The following is a 20,558-nucleotide window of genomic DNA, read 5'->3' as shown; positions in this document are numbered from 1 at the left end:
AAGTTGGCTCATTCTGAGCCAACCAGCCACAGCTTGCAACGCCCAGTCCAGATCTTCCAGTGTAGAGTCAGATTTGCCGCCCAACAACAGATAGAGCTGGGTGTCATCCGCATACTAGTGACATCTCAGCCCATGCTTCCGGGCACTCTGGGCAAGGGGGTGCATGTAGATGTTAAGTAACATTGCGGACAGCACTGCCCCTTGGGGCACTCCACAAATCAGTGGGTGCCTTTGGGAAAGCTGTTCCCCTAGTGCCACCCTTTGTCCCCAACCCCAAAGGAAGGAAGCCAGCCATTGCAAGGCAGGCCCCTGGACTCCAGTGTCGGCGAGGTGATGGATCAGTAACTGATGGTTGACCATGTTGAACGCCGCCAACAGGTCCTACAGCAACATCGCTGCCAATCCACCCCGATCCAGATTCCTCTGGAGGTCATCCAAGAGGGCAACCAGTGCCGTCTCTGTCCTGTGGCCTGTGCAGATATTGGACTGGAAGGGATCTAGAATGGACGTGTCATCCAAAAAGATCTGTAGCTGAATTGCCACGTCCCTCTCAATTATTTTGCCCAAATAGGGCAGATTGGAGATCAGCCGGTAATTAGCCAATTCAGCCAGATCCAGAGATGGCTTTTTCAGGAGGGGACAAACCACAGCTTCCTTGAGTGCCCTAGGGAACTGTCCCTCCAAGAGGGACTTGTTGATAATCTCTCTTCGGGTATCTCGAAACCCATCATGGCCAGCTTTTGATTAGCCATGATAGGCACGGGTCAAGGCAGCACGTGGTAGGGCGTACAGTTAAGAGCAGTTTGTCAACTTTCTCCAGGCTGAGTGGACTGAAATAATTTAGCTCGCAAAGGCCGCACAACCAGTGTCCAGTTCCCTAACATTTGGTCTGCCTTGTGGCAAAACAGACATAGACCAAATTATGCTTGAGCTCGCAGACGCAATTGTAGCCGCATAATACTCACAGCTGCTTTGACTGCCATCTCATAGGATCTCATAAACGTCCTATAAGATGCTCTTGTGGCTTTGTCGCAGGCACACCTCTACTGTCTCTTTAGCCATCTTAGCCTTCGCTTCATCAGCCGCAATTCCTGGGTAAACCAAGGAGCTAGCCTAGAGTGAGGGCGTAGAGGGCGTCGGGGAGCGATCTCATCAATGGCTGCCGAGAGTCAGCTGTGCCAATCGTCCACAAGCTCATCTAACGAGCAGCCAGGAGGCATTGGATCCCGCAGAGCCATTTGGGTCCGCAGGCAAGCTGAAATCTGATCGCCGCCCAAACAGGGTTGGGGTGAAACATTCAGATGGGCTTTCAGGGCATGATGGTCTGACTATGGTACTGCTGAGGCAATAACCCAGTCCACTGTGACCCCTGCCGCAAGGATCAGATTGAGCGTGTGTCCGGCCTGGTGAGTGGGAGTCGTTACATATTGGGAGAGTCCCAGCGCCACCATGGATGACACTAGGTCCATTGCCTGAGTGGAGGCCACATCGTCCACATGGACACTGAAATCACACAGGACAATCAGTCTAGGGTGTTCCAATGCCCAGCCCGACACGGCCTCCACCAGGGATGGCAGGCTGCTGGCCGGTTCTTTTTTCATAAAAAAACCAAAGATAAAGTGAAAACAAAGACAAGTCTTAACTTATAGTAATTATGTTTTGTTGTCATAATTATTACTTTGTTTGGTTTTTAATATGTTTTTGCTGTTTTGCTGTTTTATTATCTGCAGTATGTGATTATTTTTAAAAGGGAATCTTTTTTGCCTTAAATTTTGTACAATAATGAAAACATTGTCTATTCATTAAAAAAATTCAATAAAAAGGTATGCAGTCCTTTTATTTGGGTCACATCTAACTATGAGGCTGACTATGGGGATGGTGGAGGCCAGATAATTTTTAATGAAGTCCTAGTTTTACATTTAAAATGCTAGCTTATCAGTAGGGTGACATTAAATGGTTCAGTAATTTGTCAGTTCTTTTGTTAGTATTTGGTCAGGGTTTGTTTTGGAATTTTGGTATTTTTTGACCCTCTGACTAGGTTCCACCCCTGTAAACAAGGCTGACAGAAGTTTTTGTGTTCAGCAATTAACAATGATTATTTAGTTGCCTTGGAGATAACTTTGTGGAGAATGTGGGCTATAACTGTTTCAAACAAATAACTGCTCCATTCAGATATATTTACTTAAATATACCGCTGCTTTTTGCCCCATGGATACCCAAAGCAGCTTACAACATAATTCTCCCTGCTGTTTTTATCCTCACAATGACAACTTTGTGAGATAAGTTAAGCTGAGAGAAAGTGACTCTGATCCCCTTTGTCCCCATCCCACCTTCCACTGTTCTTACAATCAAGTTGCCTTCCCTACTGCTTCAAAAATGTTTGGCAAAACCTCTTCTGAATCTCACCTCATCTACTCTTCTCTTTGAATTTGCCTCCAGCTTGTCTTGTCTTGTCAGCTCAAGAGATTTCAGAAAAACGTTCAACCAGAAAACGCTATTTTTTCCAAACATTGCTACTAGGAATTACTCATGTGTAAAAGTTGAGCAAAAATGCAGTTTTGTTTGAGAGATATAACTATGTATGAGCAAAGTAAAACCCAGTTTCAATATGTAACGAGCAGAAACAATCACAGCATAATATAAATGTTTCATTCTAACAATGCCATGTGATCTGTATAGAGACTTTGCAGTGTGAGCAGTGCATTGAGTACAACAAACAGTTTAACAACCCCCACCCCTTATATAAAAGTATTTGTTTATTCAAAATTGTTGGAACTTCAGGTCACAGATTTCACTTGCCATGGGTGAATGGATTGCTCATAGATTTTGGCTACTACAGCTGTATGTGGAAATCTCAGATGTTGCTGTAACTATGATACCTTTATTTATTATTTTACTTTACAAAATTTATATCACACCTTTTTGACCCCGCTAAGGCCACCAAGGCAGCTAACCAAATTAAAGCATACTGAATAAATCACATTCTAAAACCAGAGCTAAAATACAAAGACATAAAACCAAGTATTAAAACATTATTTTATTTTTGTTAAAATATTTATAACCTGCCTTTCCTCCAGGTTCAAGGACATTCATACATTGTTTTATAAATGTAATCCTATGCACCTCCCATGTGTGAAAGAGGACTGCTGAATGTAATATGCTGCCCATAAGTACAAAGTGAATGTTTTGTGCTTCCTAATGTTTTTTCAGAAATGCAGACTTCTGGGCTCAGTTATGGGGGATGGGCAGTGGTTGAATCACCACATTTATGCTTGGCTACTTACAGCTTCTCTTAATTGGCTATGAATTAACATACAGCTCTAGAATTGGTTTGGAAAAGCACTTTCTCAGTATAATATAAAGCTATTTCATATACACATTTAAGGTTGACTTTAAAGCACTATATGTATTAGTTCTTGGTTCTTCCTGTCCTTTAAATTGTTTTGCAAGCATCTGCCAGGGTGAACTCCCATCATGAAGGCAGCTCTGCTTCTGTGATACAGACGCAAAGGTTGTACATTTGCGTTTGCATGACACAGTATTCTTATTCGTGTGTTGTGTTCTGTGGTCAAATTCCTTTGCTTACAGCCATGTCCTGAATTGACCATTCTACTTATTTTGAATGTCCCATTCAAAATTAAGACTGGCTCCCTGAAACATCTCAAGTGTCTGCCTGAATGTGAGGCTGCTTGTTCATCCGAATGAATACTTGTACTTGTCAAGTGGGGAGAGGAAAGGGGCGTTGAGCTTTCGTTTTTATCTGTATGTGATATGGACAGTGTCCCCTTCTCTCCCTGCCCTGTCTTTTGCTTTTGGGTTCACTGATTCAATTGCATTTGTAGGATAGCAGGACACAACAATTGAGGAAAGACATTGGCTGGGGGAGGGAAGGGCTACAAAGCTACATTTCAACAAGAAATTCAGTGTTCTATACAGACTGCTCCTAAACGCACAAACAGGATCACCAGCAAGTTCAGTGCTGTCAGTCCTTATGTTAGAGAACCAAAGAAACATTCTTAGGTTTAGACTAGAGTAGCTCTGCCTAAGGTGGCACTGGTGGCTCCCTGCATAAAAATATTGGCTGCATGTACAGCTGGGGCTTGTATTTGCCCTTCATCTTATTTCTAGGGATATATGAGCACCAGCAGCTTTCCTCTATATGTGTGAATGTATTGCAAATGGGTGGTGCCATGTATAATTAATGCCCAAGTAAGTTTCTTTTTTAAATAGATGCTAACCACCCTACAACTGCACACTGTTTATTTGCCTTGTTTTTCACAGCTAACTGAACAGTAGTTCAGTTAATGGTGTGTTGTCCTTGGACAAGCCATTAGGATTTCTTCTTTTCCTAAATCAAGACCTTGTGCTTTTTGAACAACTGACTCTTACGTCACAAGCATTTTAGAGGATTGGACAGCTGCAAAGCTCAGATCTTTGCTGCGTTGAATTTTGAAAGGAGACAGCCAAGAGCAGTCTTTCAGCCCATAATGATTTGCGTAATCTTGAGCCCTGTGACTCCATGAATAACCCTTGACTTACTGGTGAAGTACTTCCCAACTGCCAGGGAGTGGAGGTTCTAACCTTCTTTCTGTGCTCTTGTAGCATATAGAAAACTATCCTGGAATAATCTATACCCTGGCCATTGTTCCTCCCCTACTTCTTTTTCTGTGACATGGCAGGATGTGTTTCCATGTGAACCTTTCTAAAAGCAGCAAATCAATCAGAAGACCACCCACAAGTATAGATTTTGAAAATGTGTACCTATTTGATGGACAGGCATAAAGAAATGCAGCATGGCCTGCTAATTCAGATACTTTGTCCAGAGCCTATCAAACCTTTTCTTTAGAATGAGCGAGATTCAGGGCATGAAATCTTATGGGAACTTTTTGTGTTGTCACCTATGTTCTCTAAAGGCTCTTAAAGCTTCTCTAAAGTACCTGAGACCAGGAAGTAGCCTCTTAGATTAATATATAGCTTCAGCATACATAAGCAAGACACAGGTTACAAAAGCAGTGCCACATTGCACGGTCTTCTCCCAGTGTTCTGGAATCAGAACAAATGGTCAAATAAACCAGTCTGACGGTGTTTGGTTATTTCGTATAATTAGGAATTATGTGCCCAATAGTGTGATTCTGGTTATCTTCTTAAATTGTAGAACTGATTATTCTTGGGATAATACTCTTGATGATACAAAAGAAGTTGACGATACACAGAATGAGTCTAGAAAAGCAGCAGCTGACATAGCTGTCAAAACACACTAAACAGTAGAGTCAGGTTCTCATAGGCTAAATGAACTCCAGAGCAGAAGTTAGTTGTTAAAGTCAGCTTCATTAGCTGCTGTTAATGCTGTTTTCGGAGAAAGTTTGTACCAAAGAGTTAAGCTACTTTTGTGAGAAAGTGTTTTACTGAGATTGCTTGCAGTACAATGTGGTAACTTGCTTACAAAGAGGAAAATCATGAAGTTCTAGATGTGAGATGTCAGGTGTTCAGTAGCCATTACAACCTTAAAAAGCTAGGTCTGTCAGCATGTGGATTGCTGCAGACACTCTTCTTGTCCCTTGCGCCATTGTTTGCATGACCTGATTGTTGTGATCCTCACTTCCTTGGTCCCTGCTTCATTCCTTATTGGCTCAACTAGCTCCCTCATCCTCCTGTACTTCTAGTGCTGTTTGGCTAATTGGCTTATTGTTCTTAAAGACTGCACTAGGGTTGAAGGTGATGGCCTCCTTCACCTCTTAAACTGGATCTGATCAGCTGTTTCTGCTGGAGGCCAGGTGATGATGGTGTGCTGTTTGTTCTTTTCCACCCATTTGTTCCTCTTGATGCTTCCATCCCATTCTAATCCCTGCAACCTTTTACTCCAACACAGCTCTTTCCCATGCTGTCTCTTCCATCCCACTTTGCCATTCTGTCTTTTCTCTGTTGTTCTTTTTATATATCCTTTTTAGATCCATGCACTTCCTTCTCCATTTTCCTTTTCTCCACTTCACTCAGTGGGAGAAACATAGTACTGAATGATTGAGAGCATGAGGCAGAATGAGTTTCCCTTACGATTGTGAATCAAGTCCAGCATCCACTTATTAGAGGAAGGGCTCATAATCCAGATTTTATAGTTTCCATGTAAACCGTGCCACCTCTTGGTTGAGAACTACTTAAGAGGAATGGAGTGGGGACAGACCAGAATACACCAGTGAGAATAGGATCCCTCTTGCCACTGGCATGCTTAGATCTCTGTCTCTCACTCTCCAGTCTGGCTCTTAAATAATCTTGTTGTCTCTTTCAGACTTGCCAAAAATATCTATACCCATGCACGAAATAGATCTTTCATCTCTTGAAAGCACCTAGAAAAGAGAGACCTTTGTATAAATGTCACAATAGGCAATGAAGATAGATCCAGGTAATCAGCCATGTTGTTCTGAAGCAGTAGAACAAATTTAGAGTCCAGTGGCACCTTTAAGACCAACAAAGGTTTATTCAAGGTATGAGCTTTCATGTGCATGCACACCTTTTTCAAATACAGTGGAATGGGAGGTAAGGGTCAAATTTACAGATGGACTGAACAGCAAATTAACATGTAACATGATGAAAATGTTTTGTGAGAAAGTGTTTTACTGAGATTGCTTGCAGTACAATGTGGTATCTTGCTTACAAAGAGGAAAATCATGAAGTTCTAGATGTGAGATGTCAGGTGTTCAGTAGCCATTACAACCTTAAAAAGCTAGGTCTGTCAGCATGTGGATTGCTGCAGACACTCTTGTCCCTTGCGCCATTGTTTGCACGACCTGATTGTTGTGATCCTCTCACTTCCTTGGTCCCTACTTCATTCCTTATTGGCTCAACTAGCTCCCTCATCCTCGCTGTACTTCTAGTGCTGTTTGGCTAATTGGCTTATTGTTCTTAAAGACTGCACTAGGGTTGAAGGTGATGGCCTCCTTCACCTCTTAAACTGGATCTGATCAGCTGTTTCTGCTGGAGGCCAGGTGATGATGGTGTGCTGTTTGTTCTTTTCCACCCATTTGTTCCTCTTGATGCTTCCATCCCATTCTAATCCCTGCAACCTTTTACTCCAACACAGCTCTTTCCCATGCTGTCTCTTCCATCCCACTTTGCCATTCTGTCTTTTCTCTGTTGTTCTTTTTATATATCCTTTTTAGATCCATGCACTTCCTTCTCCATTTTCCTTTTCTCCACTTCACTCAGTGGGAGAAACATAGTACTGAATGATTGAGAGCATGAGGCAGAATGAGTTTCCCTTACGATTGTGAATCAAGTCCAGCATCCACTTATTAGAGGAAGGGCTCATAATCCAGATTTTATAGTTTCCATGTAAACTGTGCCACCTCTTGGTTGAGAACTACTTAAGAGGAATGGAGTGGGGACAGACCAGAATACACCAGTGAGAATAGGATCCCTCTTGCCACTGGCATGCTTAGATCTCTGTCTCTCACTCTCCAGTCTGGCTCTTAAATAATCTTGTTGTCTCTTTCAGACTTGCCAAAAATATCTATACCCATGCACGAAATAGATCTTTAATCTCTTGAAAGCACCTAAAAAAGAGAGTCCTTTGTATAAATGTCACAATAGGCAATGAAGATAGATCCAGGTAATCAGCCATGTTGTTCTGAAGCAGTAGAACAAATTTAGAGTCCAGTGGCACCTTTAAGACCAACAAAGGTTTATTCAAGGTATGAGCTTTCATGTGCATGCACACCTTTTTCAAATACAGTGGAATGGGAGGTAAGGGTCAAATTTACAGATGGACTGAACAGCAAATTAACATGTAACATGATGAAAATGTTTTAAGCTATGCAAAAAAAGGATTAAATAACAAGCTAAGGTTATAAGGTCAACAGCTGTAAACCAGTAATGGGAACAGAATGGAAAGGGAAATTGCTGAATTACAGCAACACTTAGAACAAAAACTTCCCCAGGACTCAACAGGGATATTGGTTTCTTATCTCATTACATATGCTAACTCATTCAGTCCTCATATATGTATTCTCATACAGAGGGACTATACATCCTCTGTATTTTAGTGTATTTCTTTTTCAAAATAGTATATTAGAATACTGAATGTAATACAAGGAATATTGGAATGTTTGGCTAGCATACACTGCTCCCACCTCGAAAAAGAAAGTTAAAATGCTGTTAAGTGACCTCCAAGCTCTGAGAGTGAACAGAGTCTCAGATTTATTTTGACATACTTATCACTTTACAACTGTTGACCTTATAACCTTAGCTTGTTATTTAATTGTTTTTGCATAGCTAAAAACATCTTCATCGTGTTACATGTTAATTTGCTGTTCCGCCCGTCTGTACGTTTGAACTCTACCTTCCATTCCAGTGTATTTGAAAAAGTGTGCCTTGCACACGGAAGCTCATACCTTGAATAAACCTTTGTTGGTCTTAAAGGTGCCACTGGACTCTAAATCTGCTCTACGATAGGCAATGATCAGTCACGAAAAAGACAAATAATGAAGATCTCAGTTGGTGTTGGTGGAGAGTGTTGTCTCACAGCCAATTTATGGCCACCCCATAGAGTTTTCAAGGCAAGAGACGTTCAGAGGTGGTTTGCCATCGCCAACTCCTGGACTTCCTTGGTCTCCCATCCAAGTTACTAGCCATGGCAAATCTGACAAGACTGGGCCATCCAGGTCAGGGTGAACTTCTTAATTAACTACTGCTTTACATCCTTTTTTGGCTGTTTCCTCACACTCAGAACTCCCTTCCCTAGGAGTTGAGGATGCCTAAAGACCTTCCATAGGGGTTTGAAGGAAGGCCTGCCGTTTTCAAAGGGCCTTTGACAGATCTATGATAGGATATGGCAGGAGCAAGGGCAGTTGCAGTGACGGAGTATAGTATTTGTATTGACTTCTATTGTATTTTATTGACGTTGTTTTTAGCTGAGTTTTTATCGTATCAGCAGTTTTTTATTGTGCTTAACTGTGCAGAACCGCCGTTGAGATTCCTAGTTGGAAGTGGTTTATAATTTAAACTAATTTATTTGGCTGCGGGCATATTATTACATTTTAAGAAGTGGTTTAAGAAAATACATCAATTATTGTTCAGATCTGCTTCATCGGTTCCAGAATGTAAACGTGTATGTGCTAAATATATTAGGCAAAAGGGGGGGGGGGGACATTCTAAATAAACCACTTACTTGAGAAATGAAAGTTCTTAAAATAGGCTCAAAAACAAGTGTTGCAGAGGCATATACGGTAACTCTGTAATGTCTCTAGGAAAATAAAGCTGATTAAATATGAACATTGGTAGCTCCAAAGCATTTAAGGATGAAGTGTGCTTGGGCTGAATGCCATCCATGTTCTACATCCCCAAAAAATATAGCTAATGGTAAAGTATTATTCATTTGCAGGTGCATTGCTTCTACTGTGGGTGGGGTGTGGGGGGAGAATAGTTGAAAGGACAGAATTAGGAGTGTGTTGTATTAGCCTTTTGTAGTGTATTTTGTCCTAAGCGTCTTAATTTCCCTGTTTTGAATGCTAAGTAGCAAGGGTCTTGTTTAGAATTAATACTCCTCATGCATGTAAACGGTGTGAAAGAGCTGCTTAGTAAGTTAACACAAAGTGTTCTTGTGTCAGTCCTTATGGAAATAGATACAATACAAACATTACAGCTGAACTCACGGCAAACTCCATTAAGTAAAAACCTGGGCTCATTGTTCAAGCTGGAGGTTTGAATAGAACGTAAGCTCATTTTGATGAATGTAATGTCAGGCTTTTTGGGGGTTGTATGGAGGGGGGTTAGGGTTTTGTTAAGTTGAGACCAATTCATTAAGTTTTATTGCCTGGTGAGAAGCAGCAATACGTTATTGTGAAACTTCATCAAATATTCATGGTTAAAGAGAAGTAGTAAATGTATTCAATCAAGTGGTCTTTCGGGGGGCCTGAAAAGGATTATGCTGTCTGCTCAGCTGATAGTCTGTAACATTCACTTCAGCTCTTTAACAAGGCTAATTTTAATCTTGATTCAGTTTTGGTGGTGAAATGCATGTGTTTAATTTCCCCACCCTTTGGTTAAATTAAGATTGAACAATTAGTCGTGTGGGCCTTTTTTCTTGTATCGCTCTGCCAATTAGTTACCTAAAGGCCCTCATTTTGAGGGGGTGCTGTTGCTTGACTCAGAATGTGAGATTGTGTCCAACACGCTCAGAAAAAAATGACAAGATTATTCACTAAACAGCTCCATACTGAATGATAGATATAAAGGGTAGTTAAAATACTCCCTGATTTTTCAAGACTCTTGCACCCTCTTAGCAGAATGGTATGAGAATCAAAGTTGCATTCAGTAAGTATAGGATAGTGAGCAATGTTCCCTCTAAACTGTGGAGTCTTGTGAGCAAAAATTCTACTTTTTGAGCTCCTGGCATTAAAGTTGTGAGCCAGCCATTTGGCTGCTGCATAAATTAGTTTGCTCTGGAGCCATCCTTTCTGAACGAAGGTAAAAAATGTGTTAGCTGGAGGCTAAAAAACTGTGAGCTAGCTCACACTAACTCAGCTTAGAGGGAACACTGATAGTGAGGTGTCTGGCCAGGTAATATTGGCATGCAAGCAAGTTGTACAAACCAGCCCTTACAATGGAAGTATCTAATTTGCATTCCCATCTTTTTCTCCTCCATGGTTTCTCACCAGAGTGACATTGGGCACTGCTGGTAGGAGAGGGCAGGTTTGGGGGAATATTGGGTTGGATCCTTTCTAACATGAGCAGAGTTCCAGTCAGGGATGGAAACATCCCCTCTTCCCCTGCTGACCCCTGTGTCCCATGAAATGATGGGTGTGAAGGTTGAGGATCTCCAAGAGCAGTATTGGGACTGGTGAAGTGAGTTTCTCAATGAGAGGGGGTTCAGTGACACACACACACACCCTGCCCCCGGCTAGCAACACACATGGTTACGATCCAACCACTGTCTTGAATTTTTCTCTTGCTTGATTGGGGGGATGATTCGTTGATTACTAATAAAATTCCATGTTGAATAAGTAAAAAAGGCAGTGTGAGCCAGAATCTTCAGTTAATGGGGAGAAGCATCATTAGTGAATCAGAAAAATTATCATCCTGATCCTAGCGTTACTTTTAATTTGTTGAACTAGTATTTTCTCTCCTATTGAAATTATGTTCAAGCGTCTGCCTGACTGTTTGTTTCAGCCTCTGTTCTGCCTTACTTTCTGTGGAAGTCAGCTGATGAACAGCCCACAGCCTCAGGTCACGCCTGTGTGGTCCTCTCAAGTAACAGTGCTGATTGGAATGGGCAGGTGCTTCCCTTGTTTCCATCCCTTGCTCCTTTTGGAAGGGAGCAGATAGCTTCCTTCAGCACAACTTGGAAATTGGGGACACCAGCATGTCTTCACAATGTATTTCTGGTGGATGACTTTGAAGGGCAGGTTTGAAGAAGAGGGGAAAAGGCAGGCAGGTTGTGCTCTGAACTCTGGTGAGGACCACAGTGGGGCATCCAGCACTGAGGCCCATTTCTGCAGGATCCATAACTTTTTGTTTTGGGGTCTATGCTGTATGTTTTCTGCAGAACTATGGGAAGTTGAGGCTACCTCGAGGTCAAGAAGCACAAGGTGTAAACATGTCATTACATGTGAATAATAGAAACATCCCCTTTTTATCCCAGAAAAACTAATGTGTATATATAAATCTTCTGTGGACAGTGGACTTGTAAAAAAAATTTTTCCCATTGTAATTTCTCTTCTTGGTTTTCAGGCAGATGACATAGAAAGTAAAATTAGAGAAATTATTCCACCAGGTTTTAACAGAAGTATAGATGACTTTGTGTGTCTGCTGGAAAAGGATGTGAACTTCAAGCCGTTTGGAATATTATTACATACATATTCAGTGCACAACAGAGAAGCTGGTGAAGACATAACTTATCAGATATATAAGGTAAAAAAAAGACACAAAGGCTCATTGACACCAAATGATACAGCTTTCCATGTGCCTTAGGTTCAGTGACCTCTGTGCGATTGCTTGCAATATGTGAATATTGTGAATATACCCCGCTCGCGGGGAGGGCGGGGTATAAATTGAATTAATAAATAAAATAAATAAAAATATTTATAGTTGCAAAAGTCACTTTAGCTTTTAAGTCCTTTCCCACACAAACGTTCCGTTCCGGTGTCTTCTCTTTCACCTGACTTCTCCTGGCTTTTTCCCTAGGCTGACATGACATGTCCGGGCTTTCGAGAATATCATGAAAGGCTTCAGACCTTCTTGATGTGGTTTATTGAAACAGCTAGCTTTATTGACGTGGATGACGAGAGATGGAACTACTTTCTAGTGTAAGTACAGTTCTAAAGCAAAAGCGGACCTTATTACCTCTACAAAGGGCTGCATTTTTAATTGTGGCTGGCCAATTATTTGGGACAGTATAACGATATTTTTTCCCAGGAAAAGGAAAACTATTGTTTATTGGGCTGGAGTTTGCGCCCATTATGCTTTGCGAGGCCTTTTGAGAATAGAGCCAAATTAAATACTGTTGTCCATTGGAGCCCCGAATGTGGGGCTTAAACAGTAAAATGAGCTTTGCCTGTGTTTTCTTTTACTTGCCACCTATTCATCTTTATAATAGGCAAGTGCGCTGAAGTGCTGTAAAGAGGTCTGATTTATCCAAGTTGCTGCACACCAATTAAGTGAATTGTACATTCAGAACATAGCAGGTGTACCCATTGGGCCCTCATAGAGTAGCTTGCTGACACTGAAAATTCAGTCAGAGAATGGAAAAGAAAATGGACACTGCATGGGAGCGCGACTGTAATTGACCTGCTTGGCTTTCTGTTTTATCTGCAGATTTGAGAAGTATAATAAGGATGGAGCGACGCTCTTTGCGACCGTAGGCTATATGACAGTCTATAATTACTATGTGTACCCAGACAAAACCCGGCCACGTGTAAGGTAATTGGCAACGTAACACGTGCCTTGCCTTTTATTTCGGGCGACAGAACTGTTGGAAGTTCCCAATCCTTGTATGATAATGGCGTTAATTTGTGTGTTTAAAAAAATGCAAAGTCTCTTTTCTGGCTTAGCATTTATTTGTTTATTTGCATAAAAATAGGAAAGGGAACTCAAAACTGTAGTGGAATATATTGGCTTTTTTTTGGGGGGGGATGCATTGGTGCAACTTGTAAGTCATTGTAAATAAGTCTCAGTAAAGGCCTTGCTTTCAAAGTAGCTATAATTCTTTTTCTGTAAACGCTTTCTTTCTGCAGCCAAATGTTGATATTGCCTCCGTTCCAAGGAGAAGGTCATGGGGCTCAGCTTTTAGAAACAGTTCATAGATACTACATGTCATCTCCTACAGTGCTTGATATAACAGGTAAGGGAATGAGTCTTTCATTGGAAATGGGAATTCATTTATGTGTGACTTTGTTTTTCTGCTGACCGTGGGTGCCATAACTTTTTGAATTCATCTGTCAGAATTAAATGATCTTTCGAAGACTGGTTTAAGACAAGGTCAGGGTTAATACTACCCTTCTTTATAGTAGAACTGCGTATAATGTAATTCTTCAAATCCTTTCCTTACTGAGAGCAGCACACTATGGAAATTCAATCCCTGGCACGAAAGGATTACCAGTTAATTAGCCCTTTTTTTGTTGCGCAGCTGACATGACAAGAGATTAGATTTCTGGAACTCTTTGCAGAGCTTGCTTCTACAAAGTACTAAATCAAAAAACATACTGATTCATAAACACTAGGACTGTATGCAGCATTCTTCTTGACTCTACGGATGAAATGTATGAAAACCCACGTAGCAAGAACTTGAAAAGTAGGTTTAAAAACAATTATCAGGATCAGCACTGAGATGGTAAAAGGCTACTTTAGGACAGTACAGTATGGACTGTTGAAGAACAGGCAGAATATCAAGTTGGAAATAAGCAACGGGCTTAACCCTTCATTAAGTTTTTAGGTGTCAATTTTTGTTTAGATTTGCGATGCATCTAGTGAAACTTTCCTTTGAACGCTGCCTCCATATGGTACAAACTGGCTCTGGAAGCTCCTTGGGTACATAGAACTAGTTGTGCATTTTGTGGGGTTCTGGAGTGACAGTATGTAGGTCTTTTCCAGTAGCATTTTAATAGTGGGGGTGGGTAGTCCATTTCCTTCCTTATTATTAAGAAACTATGGGGAAGAGGCTACATTTCAGGGAAGGGCAATGTGAATGAGTGGGGAAGAAAAAGATGCTAAAAGTGCTATGAGGATACATATCATACATTTCACTACCAATAAAATCTTAATGTCCACAATCTGCAGAGCTCCTTTGTGCAAACAACAAGGTTTGTGTGTGGCCAGGAGTACAATTTTCTTTTAGCAGCAGCACTTCCCATTATCTCTCAAACTGTTTGGGGGAATCCTCTGAATTGCAAACATTGCTTGCAGTTTGAGTTGGGTGGCTATAAAAAGCCCCTGTTCTACTGCAGAGCTAAGTCATGTGGTTTGTTTACTAACCCCCAGCATGCTAGATGCTTCACTATCTGCTACTCAAAGTTCAGTCCAGCAAATAAGATCCATGGAATTTCCAGACACTTTCCAGCATTTACAAAAGGAGTAATGTAATATAAGCATTTTGATGCGACTTGGCGACCAAGGACAAAACTCTGTTTAAATGTACAAGTCTGTAGGCAGAATATTCTATCTGCATTTTACATCATTTCCCCCTTGATAGTACATTGAAATGGAGCTAGGCCATACAGTGATGGACAGCAGGCCTCTCTGCATCAGTGCGCAGAGCATGGTGTATGTGTCTGTTTCAGTAGAACTACTCTAAAACAGGTTTTAAATTGCCCTGTAGAATCTGCCAGGGAACATGCTGTTTTCAACTGGGAGCTTGAAAGGTAAAGAGAATGAATTTCTTTTTCATCCATTTCTCATTGCTGCTGTTAGGGGAAATTGTGCTGGGCAGACACAAGGGGGACAGGAAATTATGAAAGTGAGACGGCACTGAAAGTTACGTTAGCTGCCTTAAGGGTGCATCAGGCTGAGGCAGATCTGCACGATAATGGGATTTATAAAATAGTTGTTGGTTTAGAGGCAGTCTGAAGTGGTTAATCTAGGTGTTTTTTGTTAATTCACATAAAGGAAACTTATTACTAATTTGCCATTCTGATTCACGTACATTTCTGTTACTCTTAAAAGAAAGGGATGGGTTTTTCTTTCCCCTGCATTCCTCGCAAAGTTGTTCATGTATTGGCCGTAATTGTGCCTTCGCTCCCTGGTTTCTGGCATGAGGCTATTGTTGCTGATTTCTTTGTTCCTGAGGGTCTGCACGCCCTCCAGGGCAACTTTTTGGAGGATGCAAATATCTGCATTGGGGAAGGAAAGGTGGCAAAGATCACTTTCACGAACTTCCTCTGTTTATGAATAGTTGGATTCAACCCACTGACAACTGGAGGCACTTCCTGTAAACTGCTTCAGACACTCTTCCTTTTGGATGAGTGAAATACAAATGCTTTATCTATTGGCTGAGGTCAGATCTGTGGGGAAGAAACAATTATTGTTGTTATTATTGTTATTATCGACTTTTAACTCACTCTTCCCTGTGTGACAGGGCTCAGAACGGGGGACAACATTTCCAGTTAAACAGCATTTCGTGATCAGGTTAAAACACCATAAGTAATTCAATTACAATTTACAGTTTACTGGGGGTGCATAAAGGCACACAATTTGTGTCCTTATCCCGTTGGGGCAGAAGGAAGGAGGGAGCCAGACTAGATGGAGACCGTTGCTGTCCTCACCCATAGGCCTGGTGGAACATCTCTGTCTTACAGGCCCTGCGGAACTGCATTAGGTCAGCCACTGAATGTCTTGGAAGGTTAAAATGTCCCCCCACTGGTTTTTGAATGCTGTGGTTTCTAAAACCAGTAGAAAGAGTAAGAGTCCAGTAGCACCTTAAAGACTTAACAAAATGTGCGGCAGAGGATGAGCTTTCATGAGTCAGTACTCACTTCTGTAAACTTATTTCCATTTATTCTTTGCATCCTCCTGGACCAAACAGACCTAGATTTCGTGTCGTGTCTCATTACCAATAATGATAACTCTGCTACCCCTCTGTATATCACGCCTAATCCAATCAAGACTGCTATTGCCATTCAGCATCTGAAATTATCTTTGTAAAGTTTATGTCCCTGGTACGTCGTGTTACATTTTCTGTCACACATGGCCCGGCCTGACAAAGTGGCATTTATGTCAGAGCCGGCCCTTGTAACAAATGAGTTTGACACCTCTGATTTAAGGGTTGCGTGAATCACCATTGTGCAACTCTGAACAAAAAATTGAAGCTCCTCCTCTATTGTAGCAGGGCATGCATCCAAATAAAGTTTTAAAACTTTATAAACTGATCTGTTAGCATAGCTGACATTTATTAAAAATACCTGTTTGGAAAGTTGAATGCAAATACAGCTGTGGAAGTTCTTTTCCAGTTCATAAACAGCTACTAAAGAAGCAGGGTTATAATCTTTACCTACCTTCTGTACACTTCCCTTCCCCTTTCTTCTTGGTCTCTAAGGTGCTGCTGGACTTAAATCTATCAGTTCTACTGCAGACCAACAAGGCTACTTTCTGAAACTATCCCCTTCCTCCCCAAATGCTGTGTAAGCCTGCTTCTTAACATGAGCCGCTTTGTGACTTGATTATCTAAAAAGTGGTACAGTACAGCCTGATTATCCAGAACGTTAAGTTAATCGGCGTTGCCAAGAGGGCAAACTTACCCCCATCAGCTGCCATGCCCTATATCTTGGGGACATATGTATACCCCACACTCACCTCCCCTGCTGGCCAGCCTGATGCCTCTAATCATTCCTGGGCTTCTAACAGCTGGTGCTGCCAGCTGATATCATCCTCAGGTGCCCCTTTCCCCCTCAGCCTGCCTTGAGCTGTCAGGAGCCAGCTCTGCTGGAAGGGTCCTGGGCAGCTAGCCTGCTTCGCTGCCAGCTTGATATCATCCTCAGGTGCCCCTTTCCCCCTCAGCCTGCCTTGAGCTGTCAGGAGCCAGCTCTGCTTCTCTGCCAGCTGCATAGGATGGCTTTAGGGGAAGGGTCCTGCCAGGTGTGAGTGTTGTCTGCATAGTGTTCTCAGTGGGGTGAGGTCTGGTTGCTGTGGATTCTTCTGGCTGGAGGCAGGTCTGAGCAATAAGCTTCAGTATTCCCCACACTTGATTTCCCAACAGTTCTTTCCCCATGAGTGCTGGACACCCAAACGTTTATGGTATATAAATATGGCTCAGTGGTAGAGCATCTCCTTGGCATGCAGAAGTTCCCAGGTTCAATCCCCGACATCTCCAGCTAAAAGGATCAGGTAGCGGGCGATGCAAAAGACCTGTACCTAAGATGCTAGAGAGCTGCTGCCAGTCAGAGTAGACAATACTGACTTTGGTAGACCAGTTCTCTGGCTCAGTACGAGGCAGCTACGTGTGTACATGTATAATAAATATCTGGAATATTTTTTCTAATAATGGCTTACTTTAATTCTTTAAGAATTTAGGCATATTCTCAAATCCCAGTTGATGTTTTTTCCCTATAATTTGTAATTAAATATTCAGGTGTTTTAAGACTGTATCTAATTTTATTAAAGGAAGTGTATGAACTTTCAGTTGTAAGAGGAAAATGGAAACCAAGAACACCACAGACCATAAACACAGATCAGGGATAGTTCATTAGTATGCAACTTGCAGAATACTCCCATTTGCTAAGCCGAAGTGTAGCTGTTAAGGACTGCAGTGCTCAAAGCCCATTGAATCAGTGGAAAGCTTCCAGTATTACTATAGCAAATGACTCTTATTTTGACTTCTTTATGTTGTGAGAAGAAGAGGGAAAGGTGCTTAAATCTCACTGAGGGAACTAATCTTCAGATTTGTGTTGTGTTGGGTCAAACTTTTGGGAGGAAGAAGGCACTACAGATGTGAATGCTGCAGCTAGAAAATGAAAAACAGCCTCAACAAAGTTAGCTTCTGGAAGACTGATTGGTTAAATGGCAAAGAGGTAAACTAGTTTTACAGCAGCACACCAGGCTATATAGATTTCAGTGGTTTAGATTTGAGTAAATACAGCTTGTCTTAAAGTACATTTTTCTGTTCTTGTAAAAACTTTAAAAATACTTACCGTACTGCATGGTCATAATGAAACATTGGCATTTTAAGAGACTTTAGTCTCATGTTGCTTGAAAAGGAAAAAAATCAATAATCAAGATGCTGATACTTTGTTCTTCTAGCTGAAGACCCATCTGAAAATTATGTGAAACTACGAGACTTTGTCCTAGTGAAGCTTTGCCAAGATCTACCTTGCTTTTCCCCAGAGAAGCTCAAGCAAGGCTTCAGTCAAGAGATGGTAACAGAGGCTCAGCAAAAGCTGAAAGTAAATAAGGTACATGATGTGAAAACTCACACTGACATGGGCAGTTTATGTCTAGCGATAAGCATTCAAAAGTATCCATAAGCAGAACAAATTTCTGTTAAGTGGGCAGAATCTGAAAGGACTATTAGTTCTCTGGGTTCCAGGCTGTGGTCCTAGAAGACACCACTTGGTTTTTCCAAATCCTCGCTGCCAAATCTTGATCCATGACTAAGCAAGTTTAAGCTGTCTTTGAGCTCTGATATCGCTTGATTAGATGAGCTGAGTGCTGGTAGTATACATAATCCTCTGCATCAAGCCACCACTCGTGGGTGTAAAGAATTCAGTAAAGTGTTTTGGAATCTAGAGCAATAGTTTTCTAGAAAAATCATTTCAGGACTATTAGAGAATATGTGGACAGCAAAAGCACCTTAGGAAGAACAGAGAGTAATGGGGAAAGGGTCACTTGTTACGTTATGGCAGTGTGTCGAGAGGCTGCCTTCTGAACATTTCATGAATGACTTGGTTAGAACGTTTTGAAAACACCAAAGAGGAGATACGGGCAAAGCATAAGAGAACAAGAAAGGGAATCTGAATATTGCGGTGAAGCAATTCAAATAAAAGACTAATGATATATCCCAGAAAATGAAGCATGTAGCTTCGCAGTGCTGGATTCTGATTAGTTTTTAGTTGAAAATCAAAGAAAGATGTAGGCAGACACACAAGAATCGAAAAGAGATGAGATCAGAATTGCCAGTCAGTGTAAATGCATCACATGCCTAAAAAGAAAGACCAAGAACAAATGTATAGTTTTCAAAGGGATTAAAACTGCTCTGTTCAGAGTCCTGGAGTTCATAATGGCTACTGAGGTTTAAAGTGTGAAGTTAAATAATAAAAAGGACTTACAGTTGTCTCCATCTAGAAACAACAGTTTGAGTCGGAGTCCTTTTTTCCTCCTTTAGTAGTGCAATATTCTGGTGCACAAGGAAAGTAGTAATAGGCCTTTTTACCTGGAACAACAGTTGAAGGATATATACTGAGGAACCGAGTAATGCTTTGGTGCTTTGCAGGACTTTTGCAGTGTCTCTCAGTCAACAGAAATGGGGTGTGTTTCCTTCCCTCTGTTTGACCTATCGGCTCTAAAGTGTGCTAGGAAATGTGCTATGGGGCGAGGCGGTGATGGAAAGCCTGGGTTGCATTGGAGGTTGAATCTGCTTTGGTCGTGTTCCACTATCAAGTCTCTTGTTTCCTCCACCTCTGAAAACAGAGCAGCCAACTTTGTAGCATTTGGTAGTCTCTGAATTGGGACCAATGGAATAAATATTGAGAAAACAGTTTTAACAGCACAACTGTAAAACAACATTAGTCCAAGAGAAAGACGTGCTGGAGTTATAAAGGGTAAAGCTGAGAGGGAGTTCTCTTAATATATAGAGTGGGAAACAATTGTAAGCCTCTGGATAATATGTATCTCTTGTTTGTTAGCAACATACAAGACGAGTTTATGAAATCCTCCGGTTGCGTGCGACAGACATGGCTAATGCAGAGGAGTCAAGGAGTTACAGATTGGATATAAAAAGAAGACTGATGGGTCCTTACAAGGTGCCTTTTTATTCTGATGTACTTTTAAAAACAGTTTATGTCAAGATGTGCATATTTATTATCTTTACATCCATTGGGCTGGATGCAGACTAAATTAGTAATTTTCTCCAATTCCCTTGTCCTGCTGCAGAACTCCATCTCGTTGTTTCTTAGGGTACTCTGTCCCCCAGTGGCAACATTTTGTGGAGATCAGTGGGAAAGGGAATGCAGGAAAATTTAGTCTGGATCCAGCTCATTGTCCTGTTTATGGGTTTGGGATAAAGAAGCAGACAACCAGTGCTGCAAATGTCATGATAAACCAGAAGTGAAAGTATGGAGTGCTCAGACTGCATAGAGTCAGGATCCAGTTTGGTGTAGTGGTTAAGAACGCAGAATCTAAGCTGGGAGAACCAGGTTTGATTCCCCACTCCTCCGCATGTAGCTGCTGGTGTGACCTTGGGTCAGTCATAAGTTCTTTCAGAGCTGTTCTCTCAAGGGCAGTTCCTAAGAGAGCTCTCTCAGCCCCACCTACCTAACAGGGTGTCTGTTGTGAGGAGGGGAAGGGAAAGGAGATTGTAAGCTGCTCTGAGACTCCTTCAGGTAGTGAAGGGCAGGGTATAAATCCAAACTCTTCTTCGTCTTTCT

At 41.6% G+C, this 20,558-nt stretch overlaps 1 protein-coding gene across 1 annotated transcript in view; it reads left to right on the top strand.

Moving 5' to 3' along the window:
- Nucleotides 1-20,558, top strand: part of HAT1 (histone acetyltransferase 1) — a 34,729-nt gene that overhangs the window by 9,463 nt on the left and 4,708 nt on the right. The window contains exons 5-10 of the mRNA XM_015407268.1: nucleotides 11,722-11,901; nucleotides 12,175-12,296; nucleotides 12,805-12,909; nucleotides 13,224-13,330; nucleotides 18,217-18,368; nucleotides 19,818-19,934. Coding sequence (XP_015262754.1) covers nucleotides 11,722-11,901; nucleotides 12,175-12,296; nucleotides 12,805-12,909; nucleotides 13,224-13,330; nucleotides 18,217-18,368; nucleotides 19,818-19,934 — 783 coding nt within the window. The remainder of the gene's footprint in view (nucleotides 1-11,721; nucleotides 11,902-12,174; nucleotides 12,297-12,804; nucleotides 12,910-13,223; nucleotides 13,331-18,216; nucleotides 18,369-19,817; nucleotides 19,935-20,558) is intronic.

The sequence above is a fragment of the Gekko japonicus genome, unplaced genomic scaffold (assembly GCF_001447785.1).
Source record: "Gekko japonicus isolate JY-2015 unplaced genomic scaffold, Gekko_japonicus_V1.1 scaffold66, whole genome shotgun sequence".
Lineage (NCBI taxonomy): Eukaryota > Metazoa > Chordata > Lepidosauria > Squamata > Gekkonidae > Gekko > Gekko japonicus.
Note: the sequence above shows the minus strand (reverse complement) of the source record. Positions and strands in the feature narration are given on the sequence as shown.